The sequence below is a fragment of the Corythoichthys intestinalis genome, chromosome 15, assembly GCF_030265065.1.
Source record: "Corythoichthys intestinalis isolate RoL2023-P3 chromosome 15, ASM3026506v1, whole genome shotgun sequence".
NCBI lineage: Eukaryota > Metazoa > Chordata > Actinopteri > Syngnathiformes > Syngnathidae > Corythoichthys > Corythoichthys intestinalis.
Window position 1 is genome coordinate 7,481,175 of NC_080409.1, and position 27,517 is coordinate 7,508,691.

A 27,517-nucleotide genomic window follows, 5' to 3' on the forward strand; every position below is an offset into this window, starting at 1 on the left:
GAAACACCCGGGACAGGGCGTCCGGTTTGGCGTTCTTGGTGCCGGGTCTGTATGACAAGACAAAATCAAAGCGGGTGAAAAACAAGGACCACCTGGCTTGTCGGGCGTTGAGCCTCTTAGCGGTTCTGAGATGCTCCAAATTCCGGTGGTCGGTCCACACCACAAACTGCTGTTCCGCTCCCTCCAGCCAATGTCTCCATTCTTCTAGGGCTACTTTAATGGCCAAGAGTTCACGGTTTCCAACGTCATAGTTTCTTTCTGCGGATGTGAGTTTCTTTGACAGGAAGGCACATGGGTGCACATTACCGGTGAGGGGAGATCGTTGGGATAAGACTGCACCTACTCCCGAGTCAGAAGCGTCAACCTCGACTATGAACTGAAGTGTCGGATCAGGGAAGCAGAGGATCGGAGCGGAGGTGAAAAGGTGCTTGAGCCTGCAGAAGGCCGCCTCGGCCTTAGGATCCCACTGAAAACGACACTTGAGAGAGGTCAAGGAGTGCAGCGGTGACGCCACCGAACTGAATCCCCTTATGAATTTTCTGTAGAAGTTCGCGAACCCCAAAAAGCGCTGTACCTCTTTTCGCGAACTGGGCCTGGGCCATTCTTTGACGGCTCGAACCTTTTCTGGGTCCATGCGTATCTCTCTTTCAGCGATGACAAAACCTAGGAACTGAACAGATGGTTGGTGAAAAACACATTTCTCAGCTTTGACGAACAGGCTGTTTTGAAGTAACTTTTCTAGGACTGAGCGGACATGACTTATGTGGGTCTCCAGGTCGGGCGAATAAATTAGAATGTCATCCAAATAGACAAAAACAAACACGTTCAGGAATTCCCTCAAAACGTCGTCGACCAATGCTTGGAAGACAGCCGGGGCATTCGTCAAGCCGAAAGGCATGACCAGATATTCGAAATGGCCTATGGGAGTATTAAATGCGGTTTTCCAGTCATCCCCCTCCCTTATGCGGATAAGGTGGTATGCATTGCGCAAGTCAAGCTTCGTGAAGACCCGTGCACCCTGGAGCATCTCAAAGGCAGAGGACATTAACGGAAGCGGGTACCGATCCCGGACGGTTATTTCGTTAAGCCCCCTATAATCAATGCATGGGCGGAGAGACTTGTCCTTCTTCTCGACAAAGAAAAATCCTGCACCTGCCGGAGAGGAGGACCTCCTTATGAGTCCTGATGCCAATGATTCATTTACATAGTTTGTCATGGCTTGGGTTTCCGGGCCTGATAGAGAGTACAGACGACCCCTGGGGGGTATTGAGCCCGGGTGTAGGTTTATGGCGCAATCGTGTGGGCGATGAGGAGGCAGGCTAGTGGCTTTGGATTTGTTGAACACCTGTTTGAGGTCATGGTAGCAGACTGGAACCTTATCAAGGGCTGGAAACTCCACTTGTTCGTCTTTCGGTGAGACTAACGTGGTGGATGCAATCTGGGTCCTTTGAGTCTTCGCCAAGTCGTGCGTTATACAATTTGAGTCACATGACGGACTCCAGGAGACCACCCTCCCGTTGTCCCAGTCGATGTGGGGGTTGTGCCTTTTTAGCCATGGCAATCCGAGAACGAGTGGTGAGTGGTGAGGCGTAAACATGAAAACCGATACTCTCAGTATGACGACCAGGGAATTCCATCTGGATAATGGGTGTGCGGTGTGTTACCCGCCATAGTGGACTTCCATCCAGGGCTACGGCTTCCAAAGGGGAGGGCATTTTGATGAGCTGCAATCCAAGTCGATTAGCCAGGTCCATGTTCAACAGATTAGTGTCTGACCCTGAGTCGATCAGTGCTTTCTGCTGGAGAGAGAAGACAGGTGAACTTAAGACCACAGTGGGTTGGACCCGAGAGGTTATGCCGAGAGAGATGGTTCGACTGACAGACACTTTATGTTTTTGTGCGTAATCTTGCCTCTTGTTGGGGCATTTGACAGCAAAATGCCCGGGCTCCCCACAGTAAAGACAGAGTCCTCCCGAAACACGGCGACTGCGCTCCTCTGCAGACAACTTAGCTCTGCCGATTTGCATCGGTTCTCCCTGGGTGGGAGAAGCAGCTTCGGCGATACCTCGGGGGGCCGAGAGCCCAAAGGATCGGCCGATGGAATGGGGCCTCCACTGGTTGTATTGGTCTATGGCTGTGCCAATGACCTCGTCCAGCGTCGAAAAACGGCACCTGAGCGCTATCTCCCTGCCGATCTCTGGGTTAAGCCCAGTCTTAAATGATGAAATGAGGGCCTTGCTTTCCCAGCCGGATTCCACCGCCAAGGAGCGAAACCGGCTGACGTACTCTCTGATGGATTCGCCACCTTGCCTCATCTGAAGGAGGAGAGCGCCGGCTTCCTGCTCGCGTAGTGGGTGGTCGTAGATTTTTTTCAGCTCAGCTGCAACATGATCATACGAGGCCAGAAGGGGGGAATTCTGCTCCATTAGGGTGTTGAAGTAGCCCAACGGTGCCCCCTCCAGGAGATTGGCCAGAAAGGCAATCTTGGCTGTTTCCTGGGAAAAGCGACGGGGCTGTGCCACAAAAATAAGCCTTAGCTGGTTAAAAAACATTCTGCATGTTGTCGGGTCACCTGAGTATTTCGTGGGTGGTGGGATATTTGGCTCAGGCCACACGGGCGTTTCCCCTTCGGCAGCGGTTCGGTTGTGAATTGAAGTAGCCATGTGGGAAAGCTGTGACACGCTCTGGGTCAGAAGCGACAGGAGATGCTCATGCTCGTCTAAACGCTGGCCCTGGTTGTTGACGGCCTGCTCATACAGGGAAGAGCCTGCTGGGTCCATGTTATGGCGAGTTTGTTCTGACACGGCTCAGAGAGCAAACGGACCCAATAATGCAGAGCTCAGAGCAGATTTATTGACAATGGTTCTGAGAGGAAGAAGTCTTGGCCCTTGGAGAGGCACGGAGGGCTGTTCGAGCAGGGGGGGACGAGCAAGGCGAAGGCCCAGGAAGGATTCGTCTAGATCCGGTCCTGTAGCAGGGTTCAGGTCACAGGGAAAAGGCAGAGGCACAGACGAGGAGCAGGCTAGAGGCAAAAATCCACATGGTCAAAAAGTGTATCAAAGGCAGAGGCACAGACGAGGAGCAGGCTATAGGCAAAAATCCACAAGGTCAAAAAGTGTATCAAAAATCCGGCAAGACAAGGTAACTAGAAACGCTCGTAAGTTGGAGTGAGGGCTAACAAACTCGCAATGGCTTAGAGGGCTGTGGGTGCTTATGTAGGGAGGCTGAGGTAATGACCAGGTGTGCAGGACAGGTGTGTGGAATTAGTGTTGATGACTGGGAGGGGAAAAAAAGGAAAAGGCATACAGGCCTGCAGTGGGTTCTAACAGGATGGTGGTTAAAGACCCTAAACTATCTTTCGTTGAAATCTCTCGTCAATTTTTCTTTTCCGTCCATCTAGGGAGGTTGGCCACAGTGCCATGGGCTTTACACTTATTGATGACACGCCGCACGGTAGACACAGGAACATTCAGGTCTTTGGAGATGGAATTGTAGCCCTGAGATTGCCCATGCTCCCCCACAATATTGGTTCTCAAGTCTTCAGATAGTTCTTTGGTATTCTTTCTTTTCTTCATGCCCAATGAGGTACACACAAGGACACAGGACAGAGGTTGAGTCAACTTTAATCCATTTTAACTGGCTGCAAGTGTGATTTTGTTATTGCAACCACCTGTTATGTGCTCACAGGTAAGTAACGGGCTGTTAATTACACAAATAAGAGAAGCATCACATGATTTTTCAAAGGGTGCCAACACTTTTGTCAGGCCCATTTTTAGAGTTTTGTGTGAAACGATAATGATTTAATGGACTGTAGGGTAGGATACCCATGAAGACCCCACTTCTGACCCAGAGAAATAAAAAAGCCAGGCTGGAGTTTGCCAAAACTTACCTGAGAAAGCCAAAAATGTTTTGGAAGAATGTTCTCTGGTCAGATGAGACAAAAGTAGACCTTTTTTTTTTAGGGAAAAGGCATCAACATAGAGTTTACAGGGGAAAAAACAAGGCCTTCAAAGAGAAGAACACGGTCCTCACAGTCAAACATGGCGGAGGTCACCTGATGTTTTGGGGTTGCTAAGCTGCCTCTGGCACTGGACTGCTTGACCGTGTGCATGGCATTATAACGTCTGAAGACTACCAACAAATTTTATAGCATAATGTCGGGCCCAGTGTGAGAAAGCTGGGTCTCCCTCAGAGGTCATGGGTCTTCCAGCAGGACAATGACCCAAAACACACTTCAAAAAGCACTAGAAAATTGTGTAAAAGAAAGGACTGGAGACTTATCTAAAGTGGCCAGCCATGAGTCCAGACCTGAATCCCGTAGAACACCTCTGGAGAGATCTGAAAATGACAGTTTGGAGATGGCACCCTTCAAATCTCAGAGACCTGGAGCAGTTGGCCAAAGAAGAATGGTCCAGTTGATGGATAATGGAAGTGGTTGTTCGCAGTTATTTTGTCTAAAGGTTGTGCTACCAAGTATTAGGCTGAGGGTGCCATTACTTTTGTCTGGCCCATGTTTGGAGTTTTGTGTAAATTTATAATGATTTTTTATAATATTATATTATATATATTATATATATTATTATAATAATGATTAAACATTTTTACATTCTCTTTTGTGTTTTTAATTGCAAGCAAAATAGATGAAGATATTACTACCAAAGCATTTGTAATTGCAATAATTTTCTTGGAGAAATTGAGCATTATCTGATAAATTTTCAGGGCCAGCAGTGTATTTATTTAATTTTGTCCCATTTGGTCCTCTCAAAGTCTTTGTACATGACTCCATGTTTGTTTACCTTATGGGCGTCGCGCTGCTGTCATCAGTGTGCTGGTCAAACATCATGTCTGCTGTAGAAATTGTTGCGTAGGGGAAACCAATTTCTCATTGCTATGGTCATTGTTAGCGGTGTGTTGTTTTATAGTAATTTTCATTTAATGTAGGTCACTAGCTACATTGGTAAAACAATTTTGTTTGTTTTTTCTGAGGAAATTTCTCCTTTATTTAATGTGTGAGATGTGTGCGTAGACTTTGTTTATTGTGTCACTTTGCACGCATGTGTGTCACAGTGTTCCAGTGGGTGTGGCGAGAGTGTTGCTTGACCCTCTTATCTGCTCTCTTCTACCCATATCTCTGTGTTCTTGTCTCCACTTCTCAGTTGTTCCTCTTCTCTGTTCTCGGGAGTTTCAGAAAGAAATACAAATATGGAGAAAGCTTGTATATAGCCAGGAGAGAGGACTTCGAATACTCTGTGTTTTTTGCAAGCAGGCCGACCTCGATCCCATGCCCTGCATTTGTTTAACAGCACCCCAGGAGGAGTCTTCACTTTGCTCAGCAGGATGGGTTTCCCCAGAGGAGCTTTCGGAGCAGGCCTCCCAGGCACAGCACCTCGAGCGGCTGGCCCAGCTCTGCATAATGAGCAAACAGTAGGTAAAACTTCCAGTTTACTGGAATTCACGTGTCACTACTAGGAGTGTGACAATATATCGAAAAGGTGATATATCACAATTCTTTGTAGCCTAAAAGGTAATCGATAGGCTCCCACCAAGAATCGATATATCGTTTGAAAAAAGGTGTCACGATTTAAAATATATATTTTTTTAAATCTTCCATTAGAATAGGGTCTATTTTAACACACTGGTTGTTATTGCCAGTGGTTGACATCCAATTAATTTTGACTGGGTTGGACGTTTAGCACCGTCAATGGCACTGAGACCAGAGCATGTTTTGTGGGCAATTACAGGTCTCTTCCTGTTCATTTGCGGGCATTTACAGGTTACATCCACTTGATTTTGAGTCACTTCTTATTCATTTGGGGAAAGTCTTGAGTCTTACTTTTCTGTAACCCATAATCATCAGGAAGGGACCTGTCAATGCCCCCAAATCAACAGGAATGGACTGAAAATCAACTGGAAATGATGGGAAATTGCTTGGCATTGTCCGCCACTGATGGCCATAGGGTTTAGGGGTTCAAACGATTCACTGCCATCCCTCACACTTCAAACAGATTGGACGTCTCTGAGTGATAACCTCATTCCTATTCACAGCAGAAGGAGGAAAATAGGTTGTTTTTCTGTATCGATAATTGTTGTACTGCCAGGGGTTAATTTGAGCCGGATCTTGCCGGAACAAGATCTGGCACCTCTTGATATTGGCATCCCTGTGTTCCGGTACTTATTTGGGCAGATCCGGCACCTTTCGTGCACAGAAAATAATAATAATCTAAAACGTTGGGGGGAAAGAAGGAGAGGAGTCGTTGATGGCTTTTTCCACTTTATTGTTGCAACAATAAGAAAACAATAAACAAAATAACAGCGGACTGCCGACACATTCGACCGTGAACTTTTGCTTCTCGTCCGTCTGTCCCTCGCTTCCTACTACTCACAGCTCTCCAGTCCCAGCGTCTCTTAAACGGACCGTACATAGTGTCTTGTTTTGAGCTTTTTGTTGACAAAGGTATCGAAAACACGACGTGCTGAAAACTTTGTTTCTTTATTAACACATGGAGCTAACAGCACGAACACAGCTTGGGGCTCTCGGCAGGCTGTGCCTCTCTATCTCACTCCCGCATCACGTGACCAAAACAACAGTAACGTTCACATGACCAAAACAACAGTAACGTTGCGTGCACTTCACAGTGCCTTGGAAAACATTATATCAGAATATTACACATAGTTACGGACATTACCGTATAAAATAAAATAATAATACGCATAAATTCATTCACAGAACAAATCCCAAGAATTGCACGTTATTTATAAAAATTTAACGTCATTTGAAAGAGTCAGAGATTTGTTGATGCACTGAAAAGCTGGACCAACAAATCACGCCCCTGACATAAAAATTAATAAATGAATAAAATTTGGGGAATTTGCGTCATCTGGGGAGCAAGCTGCCAGGATCAAGCGGTATTTCAACATGCCAAACGACACTTGCATTTGCTGTCTTTATTCAAAAAGAAGGAAGATGGTTCAAAACGAGTCAGAAAAGCACAAAGAAAAGAAAAAAAAAAAAAGTCCCACAGCATGGCAGGTGGGCATTTGCGTTTTGTTTTCAGCACCATTTTCTGCGTATGTTCCAGGACCTGTGCCTGTGTCGTCATCCCTGCTCTGTCATATGTACTTTGCGTTCCAGCACCTTATGATTTATGAATTAAGCACTGTGTACCACCATATCATGAGATCATCGTTATCGTAAGCCTTCTATCGCAAATCGTATCGTGAGGTACCCAGAGGTTCCCACACCTAGTGATTACATGGTGTGACACGAGAGTTTAAGCACTTAGTAGGTAGGTCAGAGGTTATGAAAACACTCGACGTTTATTTAATACTGTTGCTGGCAGATTGTTAATAATGTGCTGTTGGTTCAAGTCTTCCTTTCAACTTGACAATGCAGTGTGTGTCAGGGTGTGACAGTATATTGAAATGATGAAATATAGATTTCAGAATGTATTGACGTGACACATTCGCCATTGACCGTTTCATGCCTTCCTGAAGGGGGCCGTCCTACATGCCGCTTCATTTATTAGCAGTTGGTCTGATGCAGCGATCTAACGCCGGATTCAGGTTGAAAAGTACAAAAGCTGTACCGGGAAAGCTGAGTGGTTAACACAATGGATGGGCGGGCGTGGGAGGCGGTGGCGCGTCCCCTCATCCCTTCCCTGAAGGCCGGTTAATAGAGGGACGGATGGTCCTGGAACACCACCCTGGATCTTGGGGAGATGACGGTGGCCCCCTTGCTGTGGCTGCGGGAGGCGGGACAGGCTGCAGTGGCTCACCCACCCTGATTGGCTAGGGAGGAACTGTTGCCCTTTACATGGCAGATTTAAAAAATAATAATAATAAATTAATGACACCCGAATCAGCTCATTGGCCACCGTTGACGGAATTGAATAATTTTATTTCAGTGACAATGACGGTAACAAATGAAAATGAGATCTAAGTACTTTTATTCGCACATTTGGTAAATTGGAATGTATTCTGAAGGTTGACGTTCTGAACATTTTTAAACAGCTATTTTCACTTTCTGTACATAACGACACTAGAATGGCATGCATGTGTCGAAGATAACTAACAAGAGGTGCCACACCATTAAGGTCACAAGCAGCAATAGTTCAACTTTCAGTCTAGCAAAAATTATCAGTAATATCACAAGTGCTTCTCTACTTGCCACAGTGAATCAGAACTAGTGTGCTTGTGTTTTTATTTTATTTTTTTATGTATCCTTTGGGTCCTACAGCGTACGTGCACTGTGTCAGATTCCGTATATTGGTTGTATTAATATTGTGGAGTTGTGATTAATGGTTTTCCCTTACCCCTTTCAGACCTCATCTTGCACTGGAGTACAGTGGTAAGGTATGTCACTTTCCTTTTTATTATTATTCCCTCTATATTTTTCTTAACATTTGATGAGATCATATCTGATTTGAACTCGCTTCAGGCTGCCAAGATCCACCAGAGGGCCTTTGGTAACGACCACCCAATAACTGCCAGAAGCCTGGAGCTCATGGCCACAGTGTATGTTGAGATTGGCAAGACCGAATATTCAGGTTAGTAATATTCATCAATAGATTTTCTGAAACCACTGACATGATTCTATGTGAGTATCAGTTAACACACAAAATCCCAAAACTCTGGAGTTGCATGGTTTTGCTCATGGCTTTGTAGTCTGTTTGATACTTGGTGAGGTTAAGCTTCATGCAGGCGTTGAAAAACTTAGAATGCGCCTCTTTTCATATTCACGAAGGAGCGCCACGAATCCTGTTTTTCCACACCATCGACGGAGCACCATCAGTGCATTGGATGTCTACTAGTGATAAATTAAATTCACAGCAGAAGGATGAAGAAAAAACGTTTTTCTGTTTATTACTTGTATAGTAGAAATATTTCTTAACCCATTGATCAAGAATTGTTATGTCACCAAATTGTGAGCTCATCGTTAATCGTGATCCTTGTATCGAATATCGTATCGTATCGTGAGGTACTCAGAGGTTCCCACCCCTATTAGTTGGCAGAGGTGGGTAGTAACGCATTACATGTACTCCGTTACATTTACGTGAGTAAATTTTGAGAAAAATGTACTTCTAAGAGTAGGTTTACTAAGCTATGTTTTTTAATTTTATTTACTTGACCAGATTTGTGAAATAAAAACGCTATTCTTACTCCGCTACTTTGGGCTACACAAGAGTCGTTACATTTTTCCTATTTATTCTACATATTAGATTTGATATTCTTTTGGCCAGCAATGCTAAGAGTAGAGACGTGCCTGGTGTATTACTGGGGTAGCTCTACAGATTTCACAAACAATAATCACATGATTTCGTTATACCAATCAGACGCAAGCTTGCCGTTCTATCTTTGTGCCAGCCTGTTCAATCATATGGTGTTGTGCCAGCCTGTTCAATCATATGGTGTCTTTCAAGCGCTGTGAAAAATGAAATATTTCATATAGAGCGCTGCCCTCAACGTGACTCGAAAGCAGGGATTTTAACCTCTCTCCTAGTTTTTATTTGGCACCGATTGACCACGAAAAATCAGAGATATGATACTTTTAATTTCAAAATAGAATTATAAAGGAACTCTTCACTATTCAAACTCGGAACTATATCCTCCACTAGTGGGCAGTCATGCTCTTTGGACGAATAATGCTTCTTTTTTGTAATTTTTTTTCTCTAGTCGGAATTCAATGATTTTTTTTTTTCTGTGTGTGTATTTCTTTGGATTTATGTGGTTATGTAATGGGTGTTTGTGCAGTAACATTATAATAACAATCCATATAGATAACTTTTCTCAGGAAAAAAAAATACCTTTGTTTAAAAGAAAATGTAAGCAGTTACTCACAATGTTATTTGAGTATTCTGTTCACCAAATACTTATTTTCTTGCACTTGATTACATTTTTTGGACGACTACTTTTACTTGAGTAATATTATTTTGAAGTAACGCTACTCTTACTTCAGTGAAATTTTTGGCTGGTCTACCCACTTCTGGTAGTTCGCGTAGTCATCATATGTGAATTTGCTTCTTTTGTTAGACTCCCTGGGTCATTGCATGTCGATGCTGTCAAAACGCTTCGCTGATGATGAATCAGTTAGTCTCACGGTCAACGGTTTTCCTCATTCACATCAAGAAAAAGACTCAGCGGTTCGCCACAGAAAAGACTCTCGCCGCCAGCAGCAAGATGAAGTACAAGTCAAGGTAGAATCAGTTATACAGTGCACTCAAAAAAATGGAGTGTTGAAGTGACACAAAAAATTATGGAAAGAATTTGCACCTGATAATATTGCTTTCCTTCACCATTTAGCAATTGTGTCCTTTGAACATAAAGCACACATGTCTAGCCAATGTTGCGCGAACATAAAGCACTCTTGTTGAGCCAACATAAAGCATTCATGTTCACCCCAAAATACATGTTGAACCGACATTAAAGAAATACATAATTTGCACCTGATTAAATTGCTTTCCTTCAGTATTTAGCAATTATGTTCTCTTAACATAAAGCCCACATGTTGAGCCAACATAAGGCACAACTAGGGCTGTCAAATTTATCGCGTTAAAGGGCGGTAATTAATTTTTTTAATTAATCACGTTAAAATGTTTAACGGATGCACAGAACGACCCACTCACGCATTGCCGCAAACAGAGTACAATGGCGACATTCTACGTATATACACAGCTAAGAGGCAGTGCCAGGAGACTGGAGTGGATACAGGCATTCATTTGGACCCTGCTTTTAATTGAGTAAAGCTTTGACATCTCTTCCACAACAATTATAACTATTGAGGCGAGCAACGTGGGGAAGAATAACAGGAGTTGATTTTTTTTCTCAACACCCTGCATTGTACACAACACAGAGAAGATATATTATTTGCAGCCGCCACACACAGTCATGGTTACCCACTTCCCATCATGCATTTGGGCAGAACAGTTTTGTCACTACATTATCATTTACTGAAAGCTCAACACATACACTAGATGGCAATATTTAGTCACAATTTACAAACTCACATTTATCCTTTGAGAATCTATCCGTGGATCCCTTTCACAGAAAGAATGTTAATAATGTTAATGCAATCTTATGGATTTATTGTTATAATAAAAAAATACAGTGCCTATGTACAGTATGTTGAATGTATATATCCGTCTTGTCTTATCTTTCCATTCCAACAATAATTTATAGAAAAATATGGCATATTTTAGAGATGGTTTGAATTGCGATTAATTACGATGAATTAATTTCTAAGCTGTGATTAACTCGATTAAAAATTTTAATCGTTTGACAATGACAGCCCTAATTTTAACGTAGATGGCCGTCAATGGCATCAATTTATATATGCCTCAATGGAATCCAGTACATTGGCATCAATAGTAGCGACATTCATGATAGTCAATGGCATGGACGTACATAGCTGTCAGTGGTATTCACTTACTTAGGCACCACTTCAATGTCAATGGGCTGTAATGGTAAGTGGTCAAAAATCACAACCACCTATGTTTTCCTGTCATTGAAAATTAAGGGAAAATGTTTGCCTTTAAAAATGAATGGAATTCCGGTCGTTTTGATATTTAAAAGGTGCCGGTCGGTCAAACGGTTTGGAGTCTCCACTGCGCCGAAAAAATGTGGATAATAAGATTATGAAAGAAAGAAATAAAAATATAGTTGAGGAATTTTACTAGCTGGGCCTTTGCCTTTCAAAGTCCCATCTAATAAAAAAAATCTCTTTTCACATACAAAGTAATAATTCAGTGGTGACGGTACCAATTAGGTGTCCCTTACTTTTTCAGGGAGTTGGCAATCCTACTTTTAAATCTCGCGAGAAATCACGAGACTATTGCAATTAGTTGTAAAGACATATTAACATTATGTTGCATCAACAATATCTAATCATGCTCCTCATTCACTGTTCATGTTTATGTAGAGACTGCATGATTCAGTCATGCTCACCTTGGAAACATGATGGTTTCTTGCTGAAAATGCAGTCTTTTAGTAAACTTTACAACCTGCCTGATTCATTTTTTTGAGTGTGGTACCTCTATTTATAAGATTAATTGGTTCTGGAAGTAGTCTTCGCAACCTGAAAATTCCATAGGTAGAGACCCATTTTCCATGTAAATGCCGTAATCCGTTCCAAGTCCCCAATATTCATACATGAATCTTTTATAAAGCATAAAAACGCATAACAACATGTAACAAATACACATACTGTACATAAAATGAGAGTTTTATGGGGTCCCTTTAGAAGTTGATCTGTGATACAGGATCTCATTGTTTGCAGGTTGAAATTTGTAATGTCGTGATCGTTTTTTTTTTTTGTTTTGTTATTTTTTAATTAGTCTCCTAATGACAAAATACCCACATCGATCCTCAAGAAGCCAAGTCCTCCTCACAGATCTGACACTGAATCCAACCAAAGGCGGAAAGGTGAGCGGAGGGTTCGATTCCAGGATCCTGAGACCACAGTACATGGTAAGGAAATAATACAACAAAATTCTAAACAATTTTTAAATGATTGTTATTATTCTATTCATTCATACAAATATTGTAAGAACTGCTGAAGAACAATTTTAGGGTGATCTAAGCAAAAACAAATGGACTGCTTCTATAAGTTGCAGTACTTATGCATACAAACAGTGGTATGAAAAAGTATCTGAACCTTTTGCCATTTCTCACATTTCTGCATAAAATCTCCATCAAATGTGATCTGATCTTTGTCAAAATCGCACAGATGAAAATACAGTGTCTGCTTTAAGTACAACCACCCAAGCCTATAAATGTTTTCATATTTTAATGAGGATAGCATGCAAACAATGACAGAAGGGGGAAAAATAACTTGAACCCTAACTTGAACATGAACCCAAAGAGACTTAAAGATCAATTGAAACCAATTTTTACCAAACATTTTAAGTCTGGTGTGTGCCCAATCACTGATGAGTGGTTTAAAGCTGCCCTGCCCACTATAAAACACACACCGGGTAAGATATTAAATCAAAATATTAAATGTGATGGTTTATTTACTTACCCCCCCCCCTTCTGTTATTCTATGCATGCTATCTTCATTAAAATATGAAAATCTATAAATGTATGGGTGGTTTTACTTAAAGCAGGCACTGTATTTTCATCTGTGAGGTTTTGACAAGGAAAAGATCACATTTGATGGTTATTCTATGCAAAAATGTGAGAAATTCCAACAGGTTCCGATCCTTTTTCATATCACTATACACATTCTACTAAAAACTGCTGAAAAACAGTTTTAGAGTGATCTAAGCTAAAGCAAATGGTTTGCTTTGAAAAGTTGCAGTACTTACGCATACATACATGCATGCATGCATGCATGCATGCATACATAAAAGGAACACTGTGGGTCTCCTCTGGCAAATTGGTAAAATCTCCAGGGTTCAAACAGCAATTTATAACTGCTGTGCATCCCAGATTTCCCCTGACATGTTGCATTTCTGTTGACTTCACAGACATTCCTTCCTGTGACGACACAGGTGGTAAGTCTGTATGCCATTGCACGGACACACTTGAATCACAAAAGGGATGTTCTCAATACTACATTTTTCTTAACATATTGATAATCATGTACTGATTAAGCATTTGTGTGGTGACTCCCATCACTTGTCGGGATTATTACGTAGTGGGGCTATATGTCCTTTAGTCTATTTTTAAACAATATAAAGTTCATGTACTATTACTGAAATAATGTAGAAGATCAGCCATTTTATGTTCAATAGTGAATATTGAACCTATAAATCAATGCATAATATTTTAATAGGATGACTACATTGTTTTAAATTATACAGTATGAAATAATCTGACCTAGTAGCCAGACCGCCGGAATCGAGGCAGCCGAACCGCCGGACCCGCGCTGGCGCAGCTCCACCTGGCCGGGCCGGTGGGACCCCGGCAATCCGGCGAGAAGGCCAAACTCCGCGCAATCACCTTAGTCTTAACCCTTTGTACTGACTCCGTTTTGAAAGTCTTAAAGAAGGCTCACCGAGAACAATTTGACAATTTATTCGGGTCGACAGCGATCAAAACAGCAAGGCGAAACAGAAACACTCAGGCGAGGAGGGAAACTTGTTCCAAGGTCACCATATCACAAGTCAACAAAAGGTTCCCGAGAAAAATGACAAGGCTTAGTTAAACATTCAGTCTTTTGAAGGCTCTCGCTGGGCGGGCCGTGGGCAGGAAGAAGGGTGTGTTTGGGCATTATTTTAGATTATTGTGTGTTTGTGGATTGGACAGGAGGATTCAGGAGTTACTGTTGTCAGGGGAACGAGGGTTGTGGATTTTGCCACCTCAGAGTCAAAGGGGCTCTTGGAGTCTTCTCAGTCGTGTTATCAGTTGAATATCGGGCATTTGTTTTCCTTGTGTTGGCAAAGGGCGTCCCTCCATTTGTTCTGGACTGTCCGGGAGAACTGATTGCGAGAGTTGGTGCGTCAATACTCGTGACGCACACGTTGGAGTAAAGTTTGAATTGGCTCTACTGTGGTCATCTTTTTCTTGACAAGAGCACTGATACATTGTGTTAAGCTAAAAACAACAAAATATTGTGTCAATAATATGAAATAAAGTCACAAATAAAGCAAAGTATACACTACTTGTCAATTTGAGTACGAACTGGTTGTACAGCTTGCAAGCAATGAAATATATTTAGTCACCGGGCATAGACTTCATGTAATGTATTGATGGGACATGGGGCGCAGGGCCGATAAATAGGGGGCTTGCATTGTTGGCGAGGCTGTCAAAGCTGACCGAGTGGAATCACAGACGAAGAGGTTTTTTGGTTGAAAATTCATGTGAATACATGCTTAAATTCCTGAATTCTTTATAGTTATGGATGTGAAACAGTCTCGATTCATGGTTAAAAGCAAAAGAAACCGTGCAGGTAGCAGTTATTTTAAGTAACTATTGCAAACCATGCTGTCACTGCAATCGCGGCTAATTTCTCCCGATTTAATAAATAAAAACATTTTGAAATAAATACCATTTTGATAAATCAATCTAATATGTAGAATCAAGAGGAAAAATGGAGTCATGTGACTATTGTTGCGAGGTCTCATTGGTGAAATCGGTAGAGTTACCCCGGTAATACACCTGGCGCGTCTCTACTCTTAGCATCGCTGGCCCAAAAAAATATTAAATCTAATATGTAGAATAAATAGGAAAAATGTAACGACTCTTGTGTAGCCCAAAGTAGCAGAGTAAGAATAGCGTTTTTTTCTTCACAAATCTACTCAAGTAAAAGTTAAAAGTATAGCTTAGTAAAACAACTCTTAGAGGTACATTCTCTCAAAAAGTTACTCAAATAAATGGAACTGACTACATGTAACGCGTTACTACCCACCTCTGACAATGGCCCTGCGTTTTTCATTACAAAGAATTGTCTTCTGTCAATCTAATGCATAAGGTGGAGTCAGTTAAAGTGCATACGACAGGATAAAAAAAAGTCTTAAGAATCATATTTTGAGACGATTCGACTATATACAACAATTTGGCAAAGCGCAGATGACGAAAAATTTGTGTTTTAATCCGCCGTCTAGCCACGCCTACCATTATAGGGCTCTAGCGTCCCCAACAGGTGGATGACGTCAGCAGGAGAATGTTTTCATGTGATTTAGTATGCAGCCCATTGAGGGCGAATAATTCATAACGAGGAAAATGCGACGAAGAGAGCCGCAAAATGTCAATGTTTCAGTCTCTCTACTCCAATATTTTTAAAGGATATTCTTTTTATCCAAGTATTTTTCCCAATTGCTAAATAAATGGTATGGTCATGACAAATAACAATTTTGTGCTAAATGGAATATGAAATAATAAAAATGCATTTATTCAGTACGACATGGCAAAATTACTCCATCATGGTCAAAACTGTCGACTTTATTGTCGCACCTCTCGAAGGCTATATTATGCTGCCGTAGTTAGTCAGGCTTTTGACATTTCCTTGCCCCCCGGCTCCCGCGAATATAAACAAACTAGCTGACATGCTAACCCGAGCAGCGTGATTTCTCAAAGTCTTATTTTCCCTTTCGAAGCGAAAAATCAAACAAAACTAGCCCGGATCCTATCATACTGCCACGGGGTTGTCGATTGTCTTTACCGATCGGCAACCTGCCCGGCGGAGAGCAAGTTACAGCTCGTTCCCCAGCTACTACGGATAGGAGAGCTCGCTGGGGAAGCAGCTGGAGAGTCCCGCCTGACGAACCAGCCGACGTCGGAGGAAAGCGTAGCTGCCACATGGTCAACACGAATGTAATGAAAAATAATGCTTTACTACACGGCGACGACATAAACAAAGAGCGGCGTGTAGTTGTTGTGCAGCCAACATGACAGACAGAATCTGTCTCAGGAGATCTTTTCTACCTGCCCAACCATGATGAAACATAATTAAATAGTCCTTTATTTAAAGAAAGCTTGTAGTTATTACTTTGCAATCGCTGTATTCGCGGCCATTTTTAACACAAAGTTGCAATTTCTGATGGGGTTGAAAATTTGACAGAACACCGGGCACATGAAGAGAGCAATAAACCGAGTATAGTGCTCTCCCGGCGAGGGGGAAAGGGCGACAAGCCACCGGTGTCGTCGGCCGAGTCGACAAGGAGCATGTCAGCCACAAAATGTAAGCCACCTATGTATTAAAATAATCCCAGTATTTGATATAATACAAAACATGATGTTTACTCACTTCCTCGTAAGTCCAATGGTCCCACAGTCGTAGGGCTTGTTTTGGCCAATATCCACCGGTGAACGGGAACCTTTTGAAACCCCAAAAAGGCTCACACACTGGTGCGGCAAAATTTTTCTGCAGCCATTTGGCTGGCGTGATGCGAAAAACAAACAAATTAATCTGCAAAGTCAGCTGAGTCCTTAGTCCTTCTCATACAACAGTACGGCTGGACAGTGAAGAGGACTCCTTCTACCGTACACATCACAGCGCCCTCTTTCTGAACTCGAGACTGGAGCCGGAAGTCACTCATTTTCATGGTGCGGGATTAAAAAAACTGAATAAATATAGCGATCGCTTCCACACACACCCAAGCCGTCTATTTCATTCAGGGGCATAAAATACCGATACATACCAATACATAAGATGTGAAAAAAAAACATGCTTTTTGCTGACATAGGCACTTTAAGTGATTGGCTGGATTCTGGAGTCTGGTCGCTAGTATTTGGTAGCGTCTGGTCATTAGCATTTGATAATGTCGATGAGCTGTTACAGGCAAACTTCCAGGAAGCATCTCATCACAAAAACTACTGCTGAAATCAGGCCCGGAGTGACTAATCGGGAGCTTCTGGACGATTCCAGAAGGGCCGGCCGGCCAGATGGGCCGGTCCGCGTTTTATTAAAAAAAAAAAAAAAAAAAAAATTACACTGTTATCATTTTTTGTTTGGTATTTATTTATGACAGTGTCACTGAGTATAACTTACATTCTGTTACCGCTGTCCCTGTGGGCCGTCTTAAAAAAAAAAAAAAAACAGTATTATTTTTTTTTCCAGACTCATCCTCACGTGTGCAGACGAAAAATACAGCATGCAGCTCCGCCCCCTAATTGTAGTCTGTATTGAGCCAAATTAGCTGCTATCTCGGTGCTCGGATGGATAAAAAGAGCAAGGGTGGCGCTGAAAAATAAGAATTAAAAAGAGAAAAGCACTCGTGAAAGAATCGGCAAAATGCGCGAAAATAGCTAATTTTTTTCATGCAACGACCTTGCTGCCTCAAACTACAGAGGATTACAACGAAAGTGGTAAGGCCAGATGGCGAATAAAATGCAACTTGCATCGTGTGATACGACAATATGTAATTGTGGAAACTTTGGCTTCTTGTAGCACCTCACAAGGGATATGTAGCAGCAAGCATTAGCCATAATGAACACACCACAGGTGCAGAGCTGGAAGGTAGGATTGCCATGTCGTTCAGCGAGTGAACATTAGAATTAATATAATCAATTACGTGGCGTTTTTAAAGTGGAAATGGAAAATGGATAATAGTATCATTAGAAGTTGTTACAATGTGCAATACGTATTCTTTATTTTTTATATTGTTATGTTGCTATGTTTGTTTTATCTGTAAGCACTCATTTTGTTAATATTTGATGTTGCAGAAAAGGTCTTATTTATTCATTTATTTTGGGGCTGCCAAAATTATCGCGTTAACGGGCGGTAATTAATTTTTTTAATGAATCACGTTAAAATATTTGACGCAATTAACGCACATGCCCTGCTCAGACAGATTTAAATGACAGTACAATGACATGCCCACTTGTTAATTGTGCTTTATGGAGTTTTGCCGCCCTCCGCTGGCGTTTGGGTGCGACTGATTTTATAGGCTTCAGCACCCATGAGCATTGTGTAAGTAATTATTGACATCAACAATGGCGGGCTACTAGTTTATTTTTTGATTGAAAATTTTACAAATTTTATTAAAACGAAAACATTAAGAGGGGTTTTAATATAAAATTTCTATAACTTGTACTAACATTTATCTTTTAAGAACTACAAGTCTTTCTATCCATGGATCGCTTTAACAGAATGTTAATAATGTTAATGCCATCTTGTTGATTTATTGTTATAATAAACAAATACAGTCCTTATGTACCTTATGTTGAATGTATATATCCATCTTGTGTCTCATCTTTCCATTCCAACAATAATTTACAGAAAAATATGGCATATTTTATAGATGGTTTGAATTGCGATTAATTACGATTAATTTTTAAGCTGTAATTAACTCGATCAAAAATTTTAATCATTTGACAGGCCTAATTTATTTTTCAAATGTATCATTTAATATAGTTTTTTTTAAAATCCATTTTTAAATTTGTTCAAAATATGTTGTGTTGCACTTGTTAAAATAAAGCCACCTTGTTAAACAACCATGACCTGCACTGAATTGGAATACACAGAATTACAGTACACGGCTTTAGAGAACACTGAACTTAACACGTGTATGCATAATGACATAATTTTAAATGAGTGGGCCGGTCTGAGGCATGAAATTCCAGGGCCGAAAATGAGTCCCACTCCGGCCCTGGCTGAAATCCTTGCTAAGGCTGAGGCAAATGCCTTTTATTACTATGCAACCGATTCGCAACTTCTCTGAGTAACTCTGAAAGTAACACAACCAAATGCTAGCGCAGATAGCCAGACTCCACGATCCAGCCCATCCCTTAACTAACTCCCCCTTATCTATTTGATTGACGGCACACGCTTCATTATGCTGGAAAACAACATTATGAAATAAAAAGGCCGTTGTGGAAACAGACGTTGTGGGAAAAAAAGGACTTTGTGAAAAAAGCTTATCTTGTAAAATCTCATTGTGCTGAAAAACGACATTATGAAATGAAAAGGCTATTGCAGAAAAAGATATTATGAAATTTTTTAAAAGTGCTTTGTGAGCAACACTTTTTATCTTGTAAAATCTTTTTCATAAAATATATTACCTTATTTTACAATTAAGGGCCATACAATTTGTCTGCTATTTATCAAAATGGTATTTATTTTAAAATGTTGTTTTTATTTAATTTTGACCCTTTTGGTGTTCCATTCTTCCCAACCCTAATGTGTATACACTACAATTTCCCCAAACTTGCTAATATGCCATTCCAAATAGCCATGGACTGTATTAACTGACCTCTTCCCTTTTAACACTATACTCTTCGTAACTGTGTGAGCAAGGCTGCACTGTCAATGATGTCTTAACATTTTAATCATTTACAGTGGGGCAAATAAGTATTTAGTCAACCACCAATTGTGCAAGTTCTCCTACTTGAAAAGATTAGAGAAGCCTGTAATTGTCAACATGTGTAAACCTCAACCATGACAGACAGAATGAGGGGGGGGGGGGGGGGACACAAAATCACACTGTTTGATTTTTAAAGAACTTGTTTCTAAATTAGAGTGGAAAATAAGTATTTGGTCACCTACAAACAAGCAAGATTTCTGGCTGTCAAAGAGGTTTAACTTCTTCTAACGTCTAATGAGGTCTAACGAGGCTCCACTCGTTACCTGTATTAAAGGCACCTGTTTTAACTCATTATCGGTATAAAAGACACCTGTCCACGAGTCAGTCAGTCAGTCACACTCCAAACACCACTAGACCAAAGAGCTGTCGAAGGACACCAAAGACAAAATTGTAGACCTGCACCAGGCTGGGAAGACTGAATCTGCAATAGGTAAAACGCTTGGTGTAAAGAAATTAACTGTGGGAGCAATTATTAGAAAATGGAAGACATACAAGACCACTGATAATCTCCTTTGAGCTGGGGCTCCATGCAAGATCTCACCCCGTGGCATCAAAATGATAACAAGAACGGTAAGCAAAAATCCCAGAACCACACGTGGGGACCTAGTGAATGACCTACAGAGAGCTGGGACCACAGTAACAAAGGCTACTATCAGTAACAAAATGCGCCGCCAGGGACTCAAATCCTGCACTGCCAGATGTGTCCCCCTGCTGAAGAAAGTACACGTCCAGGCCCGTCTGCGGTTCGCTAGAGAGCATTAGGATGATCCAGAAGAGGACTGGGAGAATGTGTTATGGTCAGATGAAACCAAAATAGAACTTTTTGGTAGAAACACAGGTTCTCGTGTTTGGAGGAGAAAGAATACTGAATTGCATCCGAAGAACACCATACCCATTGTGATGCATGGGGGTGGAAACATCATGCTTTGGGGGTTTTCTGCAAAGGGACCAGGGCGACTGATCTGTGTAAAGGAAATAATGAATGAGGCCATGTATCGATAGATTTTGAGTGAAAATCTTCTTCCATCACTAAGGGCATTGAAGATGAGACGTAGCTGGGTCTTTCAGCATGACAATGATCCCAAACACACATCCAGAGCAACGAAGGAGTGGCTTCATAAGAAGCATTTCAAGGTCCCGGAGTGGCCTAGCCAGTCTCCAGATCTCAACCCCATAGAAAATCTGTGGAGGGCGTTGAAAGTCCATGTTGCCCAACGACAGCCCCAAAACATCACTGCTCTAGAGGAGAGCTGCATGAAGGAATGGGCCAAAATACCAGCAACAGTGTGTGAAATGCTTGTGAAGAGTTACAGAAAACGTTTGGCCTCCGTTATTGCCAACAAAGGGTACATAACTAAGTATTGAGATGAACTTTTGGTCTTGACCAAATACTTATTTTCCACCATGATTTGCAAATAAATTCTTTAAAAATCAAATAATGTGATTTTCTGTTTTTTTTCCCACATTCTGTCTCTCATGGTTGAGGTTTACCCATGTTGACAATTACAGACCTCTCTAATATTTTCAAGTGGGAGAACTTGCACAATTAGTGGTTGACTAAATACTTATTTGCCCCACTGTATGTCTTTACGTAAATTGTCTAATTTATTAATATTTTATGTGCATTTATGTGTCTGCTTATACAGTTTATGAGGCGACACCCTCCCGCCCTCATCTGGTGCGATTCATCTGCCTCTTCCTGATGATGTCCTTCCTGGGCGTTGCCATGTACTACACGGACCGGCGGCATCCACAGCGAGCATGTGAGCAGCTGGAGGCCACTCTAGCCGTCTACCTGCTTCACATTAAGCAGCTTGTGTGGACCTGTTGGATATGGTTGACCATGCAGTGAAAGGGACCAATCAGAGGCAAAACAAACTGGCTGCATCCCTTGACGTGAAACATATAGCTTTCATGTTTGAATTGTTCGAAATTCTTTATATCCAGCTAAAAGTCCATGCACTAGAAAACTCCAACCTCACTTTATGAATGATTGCTTTTACTAATAAATCCTCACTATCATCTGCTGGAGATGCTGGAGTGATACATTTTCCTGACTTTGGTGCAGGCAATTCTTGAGTGACGTTGTGAATGTGAGTCTGAGTAGGTATCATTCTTTCTATATACAGTGGCATGAAAAAGTATCTGAACCTTTTGGAATTTCTCACATTTCTGCATAAAATCACCATCAAATGTAATCTGATCTTTGTCAAAATCACACAGATGAAAAAAACAGCGTCTGCTTAACTAAAACCACCCAAACATTTATAGGTTTTTCATATTTTAATGAGGATAGTATGCAAACAATGACAGAAGGGAGAAAAATAAGTAAGTGAACCATCACATTTATTATTTTGTGCCCCCCCTTTGGCAGCAATAACTTCAACCAGACGCTTCCTGTAGCTGCAGATCAGTCTGGCACATCGATCAGGACTAATGTTGGCCCATTCTTCTCTACAAAACAGATTCCTGGGATGTCTGGCATGAATCGCTGTCTTCAGGTCAGGCCACAGCATCTCAATGGGGTTCAAGTCTAAACTTTGACTTCCAGAACATGTATTTTTTTCTTCTGAAACCATTATGTAGTTGATTAACTTCTGTGTTTAGGATCGTCTTCTTGCAGCATCCACCCTCTTCTTACCTTTAATTCTGTGACAGACGGCCTCAGGTTTTCCTGCAAAACATCCTGATAAACCTTTGAATTCATTCTTCCATTAATGATTGCAAGTTGTCCAGGCCCCAAGGCAGCAAAACAGCCCTAAATCGTGATGCTCCCTCCGCCATGCTTCACGGTGGGGATGAGGTGATGATGTTGATGAGCTGTTTTTCCTCCACACATGACGTTGTGTGTTACTCCCAAACAATTCAACTTTGGTTTCATCAGTCCTCAAAATATTTTTGCCACAACTACAGTGGAGAGTCCAAGTGCCTTTTTGCGAATATTAAATGAGCAACAGTTTTTTTTTTTAGACAGCAGTGGCTTCCTCCGTGGAGTCCTCCCATGAAGATCATTCTTGGCCATAGTTTTACATATAGTCGCATTGTTGCACAACAAACATAAAATCAGAGTTGTGCAAGAATAAAAGTTACACTCATGTAAAGCTGTCAGAACACGAGGGGCGAATGAAAAGGACGCTGGGATACAGACATACACATACAGTGGAGGTGAGGTCCCTTTTAGCCAATTGGATGCCAGGAATGCTAGGCAGTAGCCAATGGCAGAGCAGCTATGTTATGTTCATTATGTATCCTGATATTTATTTCGTAACGAGAGGCAATATTTTCGCATTGAGGCGTGTCCTAACCTGAAAATTCTGTATGTAGAAACGTTCGTAAGTGGAGGAACCACTTAGAGATGTCCCGATCACATATTTTCTTGCACCCGAGTCCGGGTCACCTCATTTTGAGAATCTGCCGATACCGAGTCCCAAGCCAATACCAAAAAAGTATTGTTCAATAAAAAAATATATATTTTAAACATGTTACTGTCCCACCGTACCCCACCTTCATAATGTGAATTATTTTTAAACGAGGAAAATTCTTCTCCATTTTTTAAAATAAAATCCCGATCCTTTTCACCCGATTCCAATCCTCCGAAAAATGGCGTGATGGGCCCAATTTCCGATCACGTGATTGGATCGGGACATTCCTAATACCACTGTATCAAAAACCTCAAATATGGGTTACACATACCCGTGTTCATAATGTGCGTGTGTGCGTGCGTGCATGTATGTATACAGTAAATTCACACTGTATTGCTGTCACTGCTATGTATGACTCCCATTCTTACGTTTTGTTTTGTTAATGCACACATGCCGCTTTCCACAGTGGATTACTCAGATGCAGATGTATAGTAATTGATTTTATTTGAATGCAAGTATTTATTTTGTAAATGATTTGTGTACACATGACATGAAACTAAATGTGTTTGCGCAATGCACTAACAAATCTATTACTCAGTTCTGCATTTATCCCTGAATGAATGTAAATTTAAATAAATATGTACGCCAAATTCAACACACTGCATAATCGTATACAAGAGCTGCATCAATAAGACGCTCATCATAAAAGATAAAATTGCTGTATTAATTTGAGATGTTTTTGGTTATATTTGGCATACTGCAATTAGAAATACATTGTTATGAAAAAGTATCTGAACCTTTTGGAATTTCTCACATTTCTGCATACAATCACATTCAAATGTGATCTGATCTTTGTCAAAACACACAGATGAAAAAACTCTGCTTTAACTAAAACCACCCAAACATTTATAGGTTTTTCATATTTTAATTAGGATAGTATGCAAACAATGACAGATTGGGGAAACATAAGTATGGTAAGTGAACCATGACATGTAATATTTTGTGCCCCCCGCCCTCCTCCTTGGCAGCATTAACTTCAACCAGACGCTTCCTGTAGCCGCAGATCAGTCTGGCACATCGATCAGGACTAATCTTGGGCCATTCTTCTCTACAAAACTGCTGTAGTTCAGTCAGATTCCTGGGATGTCTGGCATGAATCGTTGTCTTTAGGTCTTGCCACAGCATCTCAATGGGGTTCAAGTTTGGACTTTGAGTTGGCCACTCCAGAACGTGCATTTTGTTCTTCTGAAACCATTCTGAAGTTGATTTACTTCTGTGTTTTGGATCATTGTCTTGTTGCAGCATCCATCCTCTTTTTAGCTTCAACTGTCTGATAGACGGCCTCAGGTTTTCTTGCAAAACATCCTTATAAACTCTTGAATTCATTCTTTCATCAATGATTGCAAGTTGTCCAGGGCCTAAGGCAGCAAAACAGCCGCAAATCATGACGCTCCCTCCACCAAGATTCACGGTGGGGATGAGGTGTTGATGTTGGTGAGCTGTTCCATTTTTCCTTCAAACATAACATTGTATGTTACTCCCAAACAATTCCAATTTGGTTTCATCACTCCACAAAATATTTTGCCAAAACTTCTGTGGTGTGTCCAAGTGCCTTTTTGCAAACATTAAGCAAGCAACAATGTTTTTTTAGAAAGCAGTGGCTTCCTCCATGGAGTTCTCCCATGAACACAATATAGTTGATGTGGGCACAGAGATATTGGACCAGGTGTGTGTTTTATAGTGGACAGGGCAGCTGTAAACCACTCACCAGTGATTGGGCACACACCTGACTTAATTTGTTTGATAAAAATTGGTTTCAATTGCTCTTTAAGTCTTGTTAGGCAGAAGATTCACTTACTTATTTTTCGCCCTTCTGTCATTGTTTGCATGCTATCCTCATTAAAATATGACAACCTGTAAATGGTTGGTTTTAGTTAAAGCAGAATCTGTTTTTTCATTTGTGTGATTTTTACAAAGATCAGATAACATTTGATGGTAATGTGAGGAATTCCAAAAGGTTACGATACTTTTTCATACCACTGTATGCATTGTTAGGTGAACAATTTTAAATAATAAGAGTGCCATGCTCCGTGTTAGGGCATTGTTTTGATGCAGCACATGTATAATCCTCATTACCCTTGTGTAGGTGTATTTAATATGGCCTGTGAGTGCATTTGGCAGTGGTAATTTGTGTGAAATGAGGAGGAGGATACGGGCTCCTCAGTGACGATGCCTGGGAGATTACTTTCTGTCACATTGCAACACTTTTGAAACCATCCCTAATCATATTTCTAAATTGTCGTAAATTACATTTCTTTCAAAACGCAATATTCAGTTTGCCTTTGTGATGCTAATCTAGCTTGGTTTGTTTGAGGGACAGTGTTCAATAGAGTTGTCTGATAATGTCTTTTAACCGATATCCCGATATTGTCCAACTCCAAAAATCCGATATCAAACCGATACCGATATATGCAATCATGGGCTTAACATTTTATGGCCAATTGTATTCTGATGCCCCACTGGATGCTGTAATAATGACCATGTTCACATAACAAATCCCAAGCATCTTAGGTTGGCGACATCTAATGGTCAATAAGCATAACTACTGTGCTAAACTGTGACCAGCCCTTGTACAAAGGCAGAAGGCTTCTACATTCAGTCTGAAGAAAACATGCATATCGACCCAAAACAGATGATGAAAAACCGATGTCGATATGATCCGATATCATTTTAAAATGCTTTTATCGACAACTCTAGCGTTCAACTTACACAAAGTTATTTTGAGGCGAAACACAGATGACAAATAGAAGAATTATGTGAGTTCCCTTTATCAAAGCATAATTGAAACCACCATGTACATTTTTCACAATGTGTACCTCTCATTATGAGCAATAACACACATTTACCATTCAAACACAGTTGTTCATGTAATAGATTTGATGAAAAGTGCATTATGTCAAAGCAATATTAACTATAATGCTAGTATGGAAGCAAAGACATTTTGTAAAAAAACAACAAAAAAAAACAAAACACTGGTCGTGAAGAAATGTGTATGCACAGTTTAGCTTGGCTGCTTTTAATGTATCGTCACTTTGTAAGAAGTGCCTTTGTAAGAAGGGTTTTCTTGGTCGCTTCTCTCCTGAATTCAATTGTTTTGAATAAAATGAATCAAATGGTTTTGTGACATGCATTCATTTCTGCTTTTATAGCATGAATTTCTAATGCTGACAGTCCATGGTAAGGAGTCTGCTTGAGATGTGCAATACAAGTTGCTAAAATCATTTCAGCGCGGATGGCAGTTAATAATTTTCATAACTATATCGCAAGTGCGGGAACATCACAAAAGCAGTTTTAGCATTTTTGCTGCCGCATGCAAGATTAAGTGTAGACCTACGTTACCATAAAACAAAAGTCACATTTATCAGTGTATACAGTAAGACGCAATATATTATCCTAAAAGCCACTGAACTGTAACTTAGTCATGCGTTTAGTCTCATGCATATGGTTCACAAAGACAGTAAAGTATCGAGTAATATGATAATATAGTATGTCCATGTATCAGTAGCTAGTAGGGGTGTGATAATACAGGTAGTCCCCGGGTTATGACAAAACCTACTTACGTGAGTTCGACTTTAATTTTTTTTGTTGCTTTTTTTATAATGCTGGCTTTTGTTTTGTGATGCGTTTATTTAGTCGCAGGACGCGTAGAGCAGGTAGTACTAACGGCGCGTGAGTAAGAGTGCATGCGCACACAAAGAAAAATGTGTGCGCACACGAAAAAGAGCGCACGGGAATGCGCACACATGAGGATGAGCGCATTAGTTCCAACAAAGAAGTCACACAGGTGAGTGAGAAAGAGAGGGAAACCCTGCTAGCCTGTACTCACATTTGTCTGTACGGTGGATTTTATTAATGTAAATCCACTTACGAGAGTAAAAAAGCTTAACCGTTTGCAGTAGGATGAAAAAGTATCTGAACCTTTTGGAATTCCTCACATTTCTGCGTAAAATCACCATCAAATGTGATGTGATTTTTATCAAAATCACACAGATGTAAAAACAGTGTCTGCATTAACTAAAACCACCAGAACATTTATAGATTTTCATATTTTAATGAGGATAGCATGAAGACAGTGACAGAAGGTGAAAAAATAAGTGAGTAAACCATCACATTTAAAATTGTGTGCCCCCCCGTCTTGAGCAGCAATAACTTCAACCAGACGCTTCCGATAGCTGCAGATCAGTCTGGCACATTAATCAGGACTAATCTTGGCCCATTCTTCTCGACAAAACTACTGTAGTTCAGTCAGATTCCTGGGATGTCTGGCATGAATCGCTGTCTTTAGGTCATGCCACAGCATCTCAATGGTGTGAACTTTGACTTGGCCACTCAAGATGGAGTTTTTGTTCTTCT

At 41.1% G+C, this 27,517-nt stretch overlaps 1 protein-coding gene across 2 annotated transcripts in view; it reads left to right on the forward strand.

Moving 5' to 3' along the window:
* Positions 1–27,517, forward strand: part of c15h14orf180 (chromosome 15 C14orf180 homolog) — a 45,659-nt gene extending 18,142 nt beyond the window's left edge. The window contains exons 4-10 of one of the 2 annotated variants that reach the window (XM_057859117.1): positions 5,304–5,424; positions 8,322–8,352; positions 8,438–8,546; positions 10,030–10,193; positions 12,330–12,462; positions 13,464–13,490; positions 21,389–27,517. In XM_057859117.1, the coding sequence (XP_057715100.1) occupies positions 5,304–5,424; positions 8,322–8,352; positions 8,438–8,546; positions 10,030–10,193; positions 12,330–12,462; positions 13,464–13,490; positions 21,389–21,594 (791 nt within the window). In that variant the 3' untranslated portion in view covers positions 21,595–27,517. The remainder of the gene's footprint in view (positions 1–5,303; positions 5,425–8,321; positions 8,353–8,437; positions 8,547–10,029; positions 10,194–12,329; positions 12,463–13,463; positions 13,491–21,388) is intronic. The other variant, XM_057859118.1, reaches the window with a different exon arrangement.